The following is a 12,172-nucleotide window of genomic DNA, read 5'->3' on the forward strand; positions in this document are numbered from 1 at the left end:
GTCCTGATGCAGCTCCTTTTTAAAAGTTACATTTACATTTTTTGTAAGTTATGTTTATGGAAGATGAGAACAGATCAAGCAATATGCAAAACAAGATGTTTATTCTTAGAAAAAGCAGTCAGGTTTATGTACAATAAGCCATAGAGGAAGAGTTAAAATCACCCCTTGCTGTCTTCAAGATCCTTCCAACGTGCCTTCTTTGACAATGACTCGTGCAAGATTCCGTGCAAGAGCAAGTCTCAGCATTTCCACTTTCACGGTCTCAACATCATCATCCTAAAAGCAAGTAGAATTTTGGTTACACTACTACGTGCAGTAATGAGCTGGTGATGAGGTCTCTTTCTAGATTTTGGAAAACAAAGATGCAGGACATAAAGAGTGGGAGAACACATTTAACTGTCATTGGGACCTCCTGAGAACGGGTAAAAGCTCCACTTCTTACTTTTTAGATCAATGCAAGACAGAATTACCAAACCTTTCCTTGTCTTTTTTTTTTTTTTTTTTTTCTGGCAGCTACAGAGTTTTGCATGTGTAGCAAATGGCTCCCTGTTCTGTGCCTGGAATGTATCTTAGCTTGAGCTGTTAAATGGCAACATCTCAGCTTTTCATTGCCCATGTAATTTGCAGTTATTTATCTTGGAAAAACATCACAGTCCAATCCAAATCAGTAGAGCAGTGAGGAGTGGAAGTACTGTGTACTATTTCTGTACTTAAATACCTTTTGATGGTGCCTCAGTTGGCTGGCCTTTAAAAAGAACAGCACACATTAGCCTCAGTAACTGAGGCTCTCCCTCTTTTCCTCCCCCCCAGGAACAGAAATCTAGAGCTTTCCCTGACTGCCCCATGACCCCCCTCATCCATTATTTAGTTCAAAACAGGAGGTACCAGGAGTTTCTGCTTATCTGGCTTCCCTGCAGTCAGGTCTTCCAAGCACTGCATCAATTCGTAAGTCTGCTCTGCTGAAAATATTACCTGTGGAAATGGAAGTATTTACTGAAAATAATCACGTTGAAGGACATTGTGCGGTCTGAAAAGGTAACTCAACTGAGAGGAGTAGAATGCTTTCACGCTCCCACAGATCCATTCTGACCCTGTAATTCACAGGATCACAGGAAAATTCAAGTTGGAAGTGACTTTGTGAGGTCTCTAAGACAACCTCCTGTTCAAAGCAGGGCGAGTTATGAGGTCAGAGTGGGTGCCTCTGGGCTTTATCCAGTCATGGGTTTGTAATTACTCAACTGCCATTTTCTTGATGGATCTTAAAGCAAAAACTTGGCTGAGCAGAAAGAAGCACACTAGAAAACTCTCCAAGCCAAGTACCAGAAGGAACTTGCTGCAGTGTGTACTTTAATCATCAGCATACATTTATGCTACTTCTATTTTCTAAGAGCAGGGAAATGAGTGATTATCCTAAACTGGGTCCTTTGTATTCCCACCAGTAACACGTCACTTGCAAACCCTAGCTTGGGGGCAGAAAGTTGGGGGGGACTCACTGCTTTGAGATAACTTGTCAGGAAGAAAAGAAAGGCTGTGGGGTGTCTGTCATGTTCGACCAGCATGTTCACCTCTTTCTGCTCCAGCAGGGGAAGGGCATCTGTCAGCAGGGTCATCCAGAAGGAGCAAGGAGCAATATGAGCTGTCATCAACATCAGCAGCAGCTTGGCAGCTTCAGAGAATCGCTTCTCCCCATATAGCCGGTGGAATTCGCGGTACTTCCCTACACGTGGGTGTTGGTGAAGGGTAAAAGGCGTTAGCGTCCGTCAGAACAGCACAAGCTGGGATTTCGGGGTGCTAGGAAATCAGTTTGCTCTTACAAAACCTTGGCTAGCATTACCTCCCAACAGAAACGAGTCTCCAAAGCAGCAGAGTTTGGGAGAATGGGAATCTTGTGCATGAAGAGAAGTTAAAACCCAGGCTGGCTGAAAAGGTAGCCAAAAACCTGCCAGTGTTCCTGGTAAGATTTACTGTTTGAATCAGCCTTGTTACCTAACTGATACTGCCTGACATTAAGTGTTTGCAGGGTGAGTAACAGCATAAGTGGCTTAGAGATACTGGTGGTGGCTGCAAAAAAATGGGGGGAAGCAGGGGAGGATGGATGGTTTTCGATACCTCAAAATATCAGGAGGTCTGAAAAGCTTCACTGTTTAAATGGAAAATTAGATCTTTGTTAATGTGGAAAACTCTGCTTTTGCTAAGAATTAGTTTGACCACTATCCAGTATGTAAGAACTGGCTGAGGATGAAAGTGAGCTTTCATCTACGGCTTTGTTTTTAGCAACTAAACCCTCAAAATAGAGGAAGTGATGATTCCCATTCAGATTCACCTTTGATTTACACTTGAGCTCAAGATAGCGATGTGAAGGTTGTCTAGCAAAGGCACACCTTATGTTTCTGAAACCTCCAAAGGAAAACCAAACAGACTATTTTAGTTTTTAGACCTTTAAGGGATTTTACATAATGCAGAAAGGGAGCTCACTTCCCTGTAAACGCAGTTTTACAATGAAACTACAACTCTTTGGGGCTGATGCAAAGGTCACTTGGTGACAATGGACAAATCAGAGGATTTATGATTTGGTAAGTCACGGGTAGCTTCTTAGCTTAATTTAGGTTTTAAATGAAGGAAATGCAGCTAGATAAATTGAGGATCACCCTCACTGTAATGTGAAGGCAGTCATTCCAATTGCCAACAGTTCCAAATTCCTATTAGATTTTGGCACCTATAATTGGGTCTGCTAACAGCCACATCTCCAGAGAAAGGTGTGTTTTAGCTCCATCTCCTTTCTTGGTCCGTTATTTAAAGGCCACGCTGTAGCTGCAGGCAGATGGGCAGGTTACCACAGCCTGTGCTTGTGCCAGCCAGAAGGAAGTGGTTGTACGGAAAGGAAACTGGCTGGAGGCCTTCCACCGTTACTTGGCACAACTGCTGTAGTGGAAGGGCAGCAGAGGTCTTTTGCTTGTGAGCTTGAAGTTGGCACGGTGAACTAATAGAAGGTGGAGAACTGTACAGAGGTAGTAAAATTGTGCTGTCTGAGTAAATTAAACCAGTTTTGCTTTTCTAAGGGTTCCCCCCCCCAAAGTCATCCACTTTGTTTTTGCTAATATTTTGAAGTCTCCAGGTAGTAATAGAGTCTGGATAAAGACTAAGAAAGGGGAAGCATACAAGTGTCAGAAATCAAGTCTATCCTACTCAAAGCAGTGCAGAACAGATGCCTACTGTGAGTGCAATTGGAAATGCAGTCTCCTGGTAGCACGCAGGCTGCATCCCAAATTACCTTCAGTTATTTGCTTTCCCCTCATTGCTATAACAGGATGTAGCAGATGGAGGAAGAGAAATCCAAATAATTGTGTGGCGTTAACTGTGTTCTAACTAACAGAACAGAATGAAAACCGTAGCTCCTTCTCACCAAGAAATGTCAGCCGGTCACTAAGCAGCATGGATGGTCCCAAATTATCGATGAGGTCTAAGTCAGAGAAGCATCCCCTTTCACAGTAGTCCTTTAGGAATCTAGGGAGAAAGTAAAATGCAATAAAGGCTTAGAAGGGAGAACATCTTCCACTTTCTTTTTGCATCTTCCAATCCCTTCTTGGAAAACTTTAGTATAAAACTGAGCTCCATCTCAATCAACCTCCTGTGAGGGTTTTGGAAGACATCGAGGCATTTCCTGGGAGTGGCCAGTTGAACTGGTGTAACATGCGCTTAACTGACACTGTATTTGTTCCTCCAGATTTCATAGTAGTTGAGATCTATTCTTTAAAAGGAAGGAGCACAGGAAGCTGAGGCTTCCCAGTTTGTAATAAAAGTTCTGTTTTTCTGCTATTAAAAAAAGCAGGAACAAATAGAATTCTAAAAGCTTTTTATCTGATTTGTCACAGCCTTCATTATGCTGCTTTTTTCAGCATCTGCTTCCTGTGATGGCTTTCTTTCACCTTCTGTTGAAGGAAATATGATTCCTGCTTCCTCAAAGAACAAATGATAGGAAAAAAAAAAGCCCATCTCCTACTACTCCCTTTTTACAGTGAAGATAGAGCATTACCTGGCCATCTATCCAGAGTGTACCTATAAAATTATACTCCAGCTACGCAAAGAGATTGGTACCTGCCTATTTTAAATAAGTAAAATATGACATTGGTCATGACCCTGCAAGGTCAGATACTGTGACAAGTTTACAGAAAATCAACGACACAAAATTTTACTCTGTTACTTATGTTTTAATAGTGGCTTAAGATATTTTTTGAAGAAATGCTGTATTGAGTGTCTCACACTGACTGGTGAACTAGACTGGTTAAAAATAACCTGCTGAATAAAGCACAGAAGGGGATTTATCTTTCACCTAAGCCCATTCCCTGCTTCACTGTACAGTCAGTCAAACAGGTTATTGGAGCAAGTGAAAGGGCAGCGCAGAATGTAGAGCTATTGCCAAAAGGTATGTTTATCAAAGCAAGGCCTAAGAGCACTGGACTGTTAGATAAAGCCAATCTGTTTCTTCTCTAGATTTCATGGAGCAAAATGGTGTAGAAAAACAGCGAGGGTATTGCAGATGGAAGTACCCAGGAATGTCATTTTCTAGTCTGGAAGCAGGTACTTGGTGTGAGGGAAAGATGACCTCAGCCTGCCTGCAGCACGACCTTTTCAGGATGGCTGCCTTCTCCCTGTTCTGACCATTCTGCTACAGCAGCTGTCTTCCGAGAGCTTCTGATTTACTCACCGATCTGATATTAGCGTTGCAAAAGCTGCATCCTTAGCTCTGATGCTCCAAGACAGGGCAGAGCCCAAGCGATTATTCCGCAGAGCTTTCATGGCCATGATTTTACAGATGCTACGAACTTAGGAGAAAGCATCAGAGAGAAGGGAATCAGTTTCAGTAGTTTCTCTTGTATCACCATAAAATGATGAAACTTAAGAATCAATCACCTTGCTCTTGCATGTGTCTCTGCTCACAGATTCTCAGCACTTTGAGGGCCTTCTGTTCGGTGTTAAGGGGGATCCGCTCAATGTGAAGCTCCAAGTATACTCTGCCATATTCTGGGCAGTGGTCAAAGTAGTCTACCCCCAGCTGCCACAGACTGAAAGTAAAGGGGGGAAAAGAAAGTCAAGCATTCCAACCATATAATTCTTAAGCAAAACAGTAAAGCCACAAGTAGAATATGGGCCTGCATTACTAACAGTTGGTTCTGGTTAACTTAGTATTCAGACCTAAAATGGCTTTTACTTTCTACCAACTATCAGCTGCCTAATACACAACTTAGGAATACCTGCAACTAAGAAGTGCTCTGTACCAAAAATGCCACAGTGGCAGTAACCATTCTATCCTGGCCAATATACCTGATGGGTTCTAATTGATAGCTTTCATCTTTAATTCAGGAAAGGAAACTTGTTAGTGCTGTATGACCTCTTAGAGACAGACACCTTTGCTGAAATCCTAACAGTCTTCTGTAAGTTTTGCCTCTTTGGTTCATTAGTATGCAGTTACTTGTTGATGTTAGTCTAGTCTCCGACAGAGTAGAACAAATAATTGTTACCTGTGATGGGAGAAGAGTCCTGAGGCATACTCTAGTAGAAGGAATTCACGCATGTTTGAACCAAAACTGCAGGGAGTGAAGAAACAAAAGAAACAGGCATTACTGCTGTACTTCAGCAGAAAAGCCTAATGACTTTATTCCTTAAGTACTTTCCATTTATGCAGCATGTTTTCTCTATCTTAGAGATGTTTTCTTCTGTCTTAGTAAATTTCATACATCAGGCCTCAACATGCAGGGCAGCTTTCTCAGCGGGGAGACCTGCCAACTCTGTACAGCACTTAGCAGAAGCGATGCTTGCCTTAAGACACTGAAACGCCAAGGGAATTCAGACAGCAGAAATCTCAAACTTGAATTTATTGGAAACTTAGGTATGGAAGCGCTTTTTAGATGAATTTCTCACTGTTCCAAATAAGCACAAGCACTTGATAATATTTCAGCTAAAACTATATTAAAAACAAACTAAATAACTAACATTGCATGAGGTACTGTTGAATAGTGTGTCAAATTCAGGTCAGCAACTGCTTCTGCTTCTTAGAGCATCTGGGCTGCCTAGAACTTCAGAGGCATATTTAGTACCTCTATTCTACATCTTTTGCAAATGCCGAAGATGCTCCTTTTCAACCAAAATCCACATGTTCTTTTAGTCATTCTTACTTCTGGGTGTCTGAATAATCAGTGCAAATAAATACTTACTAGAGATTGTGAGACTGCAGGAGTTTACAGTGATCCAGTAGGTCAGTCAGATGAGCCACAAACCACCAGTTGCTCAGAGCAATGCTGTATTTGAAACAAAGAAAATAAAGAAAAAGCTAAGCCCACCCCAAATACTATTGGAGTGAAGTACACAGCAGCAATAGTACAGAACTACAGAATCAAAAACTTTAGGAACTCAACCTGCATTCCTTGATCACTTGGTGCAACTCGAATTCGAAGGCTGCCATTAAAATTGTGTCTAGAGGCTCAGGGCTGCTTTCTTCACCCAGGAACAGGTCCATACTAGACTGTGGAATAAAATTACAAGACATGATAAACCGAAGTTTTGACAAGGTAGAAGCAAGACATTTGTTTCAATGCGGTAGCCTAGCGTAGGTTATTTTATGGGAAAGAGTACATCATAGATATTGAACACATTAACAGAAAAAAAGCTATATTTTAGCATCAGGAAAATGGGAAAGCAATTTGCAGGAGCAAGACTGGTAACATTAGATGCTAAAGTGACCCAGTCTTCAATAATTATTTGCCTACTGTATCTTTCTCCCAGTCCACTTCCAAGTTCTGTGAAAAGTTGTACAGGTATGTAGTTGCTGTACCACGTCAACTCTCCCAAAGTTTTCTTTAACTATGGTAACCCTTCTGTGGGTAGAACTGTGGAGGATATAGAAGAAATTCTATTTCATGCCTGTGCATAGAAATGCAGTTCCATTGGCTTCACAGTTGGATGCGAATACAGGAGTCGGGTAACCAGAAAGTGGTACCAAGTAGTCAGGAGTTCCTTTTTCTCCAGTATGGCATTCTCATCTCCCCCCAGGATCTAATAAAAAGGAGAAAAAGAAAGGAGTAATTCTGAAAATTCAGCACTGTACACAGCTGCATCTTAACTTTTCAGAGGCGCTACTCCTTCCATTTTGCAAAGTTGATAATTTAATCAAAATTAAACAGCAAAGGACAAAGATCCTTCTCAAGATCCTATGGCCTGGGATAGGAAAGTGATCTGTGCAGGCTTGCAAAAACTGTGGCAAAACAAGTAACACAGTAAAAAAATGGCTGGCCTGGAATCTCCTGATTCAATGAGCAGATCATCCACCATTTTAACATTACTTATGACTATCTGTAGCTCCTAACGTACACAATGACCCAATACTTGTCCAGTTTCCTTTCTTTTCAGCCAAAACATACCTTGCAGATGGATTCCATATGAGGATTGGAAGCAAAAGTTCCATCTCGTATATACCGCTGACATTCTTCATGCCAGTGCTGCCATTTCAGCTCCAACTCGGTCAGCGTCTGGGTGTTGCCAAGCTGAACCCAAGGTAAGACGCATAAAATAAAGGCAATATCAAGTCAGATCACAAGAGGTGCTTGTGCTGAGCTCACAATTATTTGTGCTAAGACAGTAAACACAAGAATACTATCAATTTTTAACTTATTCTTCAGTTGCATTAGAAGTGTCTTAATTTGTGCATCTAAATAAGGGAAAAGACCCTAAAAGAAATAGTGCAAGATTACTGTGATGCCGCTGCTATTTTTTCCTCCACGAGATCATTGCAACAGAGGAAAACTCTGTGGGTAAGGCCTTCAAAGAATATTCTGTGCGAGTTCTCAATGGGAACTGTTTCAGAAAACCAGATAACATACCCTGCTGCAAAAATGTTGTTTCTGACTATGTTGGTTTGTCATCTAACAGGTTTTTGCCTGTACAGTTGGGTCTCTTGGATAATTCATGCAAATATTACTACTGTGAAGAGTTAAAATTGGAATGTTTTAATGGCCAACAGGCAGTGATGTTACAGGAGCTACAGCAGAGATGAAATAGACTGGACTAATACTGTCATCCCTCTTAGCTCTTTTCCCAGTGGAACTGCATGAAAAAAAACATACATACATTGGGCACAGGCATCTTCTTCATCAAGTCATCCAAGATTTTGTACATGCTCATTGATGTGGGATTGGCACTAGCTTCCTTTGAGAGCAAGTGTCGTGCTTCATCCATTCGGCCTTGCAGCACGAAGACATCGACCTGTAGAAACCACAAGTCTGTGAGCACCACACTGCACAAGGCTACCAAATACCCAGATGGATTAGTGGGGGGAATTTTAACTTGTGATTTAGGCAAGTTGAGTTAAAATGCTTAAACTTTAGAACTGCTAATTTAAATACTCAGCATAAGTCATGACCTCTATGGCTCATGAAATTTAAAGATCAGGCTAGGAATGAGGGCAGGATGATCTTCACAATGGCTTGGCTTTAACTTAAAACTATAAAGGCAGGCAGCAGCGGTGTCCCAGGTATCAGTTTGAGATATAGTACACTGCTGAGTAGGGAGGAGAAAGGCAAAACACACAGGCATGAATTCTCTAAGAATTCTACAGGTGACTGTACTCACCACATTCCAGAAGAGTTTGTGTTTTGATGGATTTTCACTGCTCAGAACCTCACGGACCATGCTGTCTACATCGCAGACATGAAGTCGAATCCAGTCAAGGAGGCGAAGCAGGAGGGGGCCAGCTTTACACAGAGAAGGTTATCATTCTGTTAGTTCCTGAACTGTTACTTTGTGTACCTGTAGCCTTAATGGTTTGATGATCATTAAATGACGTTTAATAATTGGATTTCTATCTGCCACACTCAAATTACACCGGAATGGAGTTCCTTAAATAGCCAGGCTGTGGGAGCACCAAGCTGCTGACGGTATTCCATGTGGCAAATTTTAGATAGAACAGCGGCGTAATCTTGCAGAAAACCCTAACCAGGTACTTGAAGAAATAAAAGGTAATTCATATCATAAATCCTATAATGCCAAAAGACCCATCAATGCTTAGAGTTGTTTAATATATCATCTCATTACTAACCAAACACAAGGATGAAATTTAGCAGGAGGCACTTACCTTTTCTTCAGATTAAGTAATCTATAATTTGTGAATCTCTCTTCTGAATTCTGGGACTGAATAAGTACATTAGACCAATCTGATTTCCTTAGAAAATTATTTACTACTTTGAAATACTCATGTAAATAAACTGACTTCTAAAATGGCACCCTAAAGTTAAAAGAACTGCATCACAGCATGTGTAAATGTTAGTTGGCATCAACGTATTTGATACTTTAAAATCTGTTTATGCTTTAAAGTCAAGTAATCGGCAGCAAGATTTTTGCTGCTGCTCTTCGTTATTTTTCTGAAAATAAACAAAGAAACAAAAATAATTTAAATTGTAGTGCACTACCCCTGAGAGGGAAAAAGTAGAATGCAAATCTAACATCCCAACATAATACAAAGAGGGCAATTTCCTAAGGCAGAAGCAGTATTAAAAGGTTTATTGACACTTGTTATAAATATCTCTACATATGCTAAAATAACACTATGGATGCTATATACATCTTAAACAAACATGCAAACAAACCCCTCTTTGATCTTAACATCAGAATAGTTCACTGCTCACCTGCAGCTGCTTCAACAAACAGGATCTCACAGAGGTTCCAGATCAGCTCCATTGCAGAGAGAATAGAAACCTGAAAAGAGGAGGGCCATGTTTCAGATTTAGTAGTTGTTCCAGCTGATTATTTTTAACTGCACAAAGGAATCTGCTGTCCATAGCAATCAGTCAATTTTTATAGACAAGACCAATGTCATATTGGTATTGAAAAGATACAAATTAAAAGACAGAAATAAGCCACAACTTCTCTACACGTATTCAGCTTAGAAAATATGGAAGCAGGTTCTGTATTGAAATGCAACAGTAATCTGTCAGCAGTAGGAATACAAAACAGAATTGTTTTGTAAAAACAAAAAAAAAAGTTACTTTCAGAGTTTTTGTACTCCTGAGACTTAACATAACAAACAGTGAAGTAAAAAAGAAAGGCTAATTAAGCAACATCGATGCAGCTAATAGAAAAAAATTACTGTCACGGTGTTGGTCTTGATGAATGTACTAAGCAGTGTTCACGTGACTACATGGATGTGCCTGAAGATTACCTGAGTACTGTACTGGCTGTGTAGGGCAGGGTCCCGTGTTGCAGCTGAGGGAAAAATTAAAAAGCAACATATTTACCTTATTTCATGACACTTTCTGGACTCAAATACAATACCTGATAACTCACCAGGCATTGATCCAAACATGTACACAACCAACCAAGCTAACCGTCTATAACTTTATATAACCTTGTACAAATCTGGTAAGCTTACAGGACACGGATGGAAGGGAAAAGTAAAATCTTTCACTTATTGGGGGGAAGCAATCTATTAATTTTGACTCTATCTCCCATAAAGCAACAAGCCATGATATGAAAAGACTGCACGCCCTCCCCAAATCTGTTGCAATGCAGTGTAAAAGAGTCTCAGGCAAGGTTTACAAAGCAACTTGGAAATCTCTGGGATGGAAATGGAGTCAATTTCTGAAATCTCTACATGCCATTTTACATTATTAACTTACAATTGAAGCTTTGTTTTTATAATCGTAAATGGCATTTCTTTTTGCTGCAGTAGAATAAACAAACTTACCAGCTGCACGGTGCATGTCCTCCATGCAGGCTCTTATGACCGAGCGGTAGTTTTTACTCACTTGAACCAATCTGCCAAACACAAAAACCATCGTTTAGAGAGCTGCTTGAGTCTCAGTCCATTGAAGTCTCGCGTGTTTCTGCACATCAGTAGCAGCTTCCAGGACATGGGTGAATCTGGTGGGAGCCAGCCAGGCCATGCACCACCGGCTACACACCCACAAAAGCGCCGCTACTGGAGGGCTCAGGGCCATGCTTTGCAGAATGACTCCAGCACAGCCATTTAGACCGCACAACTGCCAATTAACGGCAGCTCTAAGTAGTCTGGGTTTACAGGGGCCATGGTGTTTGCCTCTAAAAACGAGGCAGAGCCAGCAGCTCCCAGGGCTGCAGCCCCGCGGCCCACTCACTGCGCTTTCCTCGACTTGCCGGCCAGCTCCTCCTCGCAGCGCTGCAGGCCGAGGAAGATGCCGTGCGACTCGTTGAAGAGCTTGCGCAGGGTCTGGATGTAGATGTCCTGGTCCCTGCGCACCACGAAGACGCGTGAGGAGCCGGGCGCTGCATCCCCGCCGCCTGCAAGGTCGGATCCCGTCAGGGCTCAGCCGCCGGCCCGGGGCCGACCCGCAGCGGGCCGGAGCTCAGCCGGGACCCGGGACCCACCTCCGCGGTCGAACCGCGTCTCGCACACCAGCACCTCAGCGGGGCCCCACTCGAAGCACAGCTGCCTGGAGGCCGGGTCGGCGCCGGGCACTACCTGCGGGAGGGGGCGGTGGGGGCGTCAGGGAGAGCCGGGCACCCCCGGGACCCCCCTCCCGATCCCCCCCGGTCCCCCTCGGTCCCCTCACCACCAGCGGCGGCTCCACGTCCACCTCCTCCATGCTCCCAACCGCGCTCGCCTCCCGCTCTCCAGGAGGCCCCGGCGCGGCTGCCCGAGCCGCTGCCTGCCGCCGCCCGCGGGGGCTCGGCCGCGGCTTCTCCTCAGCGCCGCCGCTCGGGGCGAGGCACCCGGCGGGCTCCCGCCTGCCCCCGGCCCCCACCGAGGCTCCTCCGCGGGGCTCGGGGCAGGCGCCGGGGGCGCTCGCCCCGGATGCGCCGAAGGCTCCGCAAGGCCCCGGCGGGGCGGGAGCGGGCTGAGGGGAGGAGAGGCCGGGCTGAGGGGGGGTGGCCGGGCTGAGGGGAGTTTTCGCTCTCGGCTGCCTCCGGCGCTTCTCCAGAGCTGGGGGAGGCTGGATCCGCCCTCAGCAGAGGAGCACGAGGAGCCTGGGGAGGCCCCGCTGCTTCGCTCCCCCCCCCAGCCTCGCCTCCCCTGTGACACGTTTTATTTTCTCGCTGTTTCAGGTGTGCAGGCGCTGTCCTCGTGTTGTGCCTGCCTTGTAACGAGCGGGTTCTGTCCTTTCTGGGCGCGCTTCAGGTACTTGCAGGTAGCTGAGGCTGCAGGCTG

The 12,172-nt window shown here is 43.9% G+C and overlaps 1 protein-coding gene across 1 annotated transcript; it reads right to left on the reverse strand.

Moving 5' to 3' along the window:
* Positions 1-84: 84 nt before the first annotated feature.
* On the reverse strand, positions 85-11,902 carry NUP85 (nucleoporin 85). The gene is made up of 19 exons (XM_027471628.3): positions 11,577-11,902; positions 11,392-11,485; positions 11,142-11,304; positions 10,733-10,803; positions 10,208-10,251; positions 9,675-9,744; positions 8,623-8,744; positions 8,122-8,256; positions 7,416-7,538; positions 6,919-7,050; positions 6,414-6,520; positions 6,213-6,296; positions 5,520-5,585; positions 4,912-5,063; positions 4,706-4,823; positions 3,404-3,504; positions 1,566-1,717; positions 886-972; positions 85-276 (listed from the first exon to the last, which is right to left on the reverse strand). The coding sequence occupies exons 1-19, from the start codon at positions 11,607-11,609 to the stop codon at positions 175-177; spliced, it is 1,956 nt and encodes a 651-aa protein (XP_027327429.1). The 5' UTR covers positions 11,610-11,902; the 3' UTR covers positions 85-174.
* Between the last annotated feature and the right edge of the window lie 270 nt (positions 11,903-12,172).

This window comes from Anas platyrhynchos, chromosome 19 (genome assembly GCF_047663525.1).
Source record: "Anas platyrhynchos isolate ZD024472 breed Pekin duck chromosome 19, IASCAAS_PekinDuck_T2T, whole genome shotgun sequence".
Classification (NCBI taxonomy): Eukaryota; Metazoa; Chordata; class Aves; order Anseriformes; family Anatidae; genus Anas; species Anas platyrhynchos.

Coding starts and splice junctions, on each gene's coding strand:
- NUP85 (XM_027471628.3), bottom strand. CDS start 11,609: ATGGAGGAGGTGGACGTGGAGCCGCCGCTGGTG. Junction 11,486..11,576: donor ACGTGGAGCCGCCGCTGGTG/GTGAGGGGACCG, acceptor CCCCTCCCGCAG/GTAGTGCCCGGCGCCGACCC. Junction 973..1,565: donor CCCTGCTGGAGCAGAAAGAG/GTGAACATGCTG, acceptor CCATTTCCACAG/GTAATATTTTCAGCAGAGCA.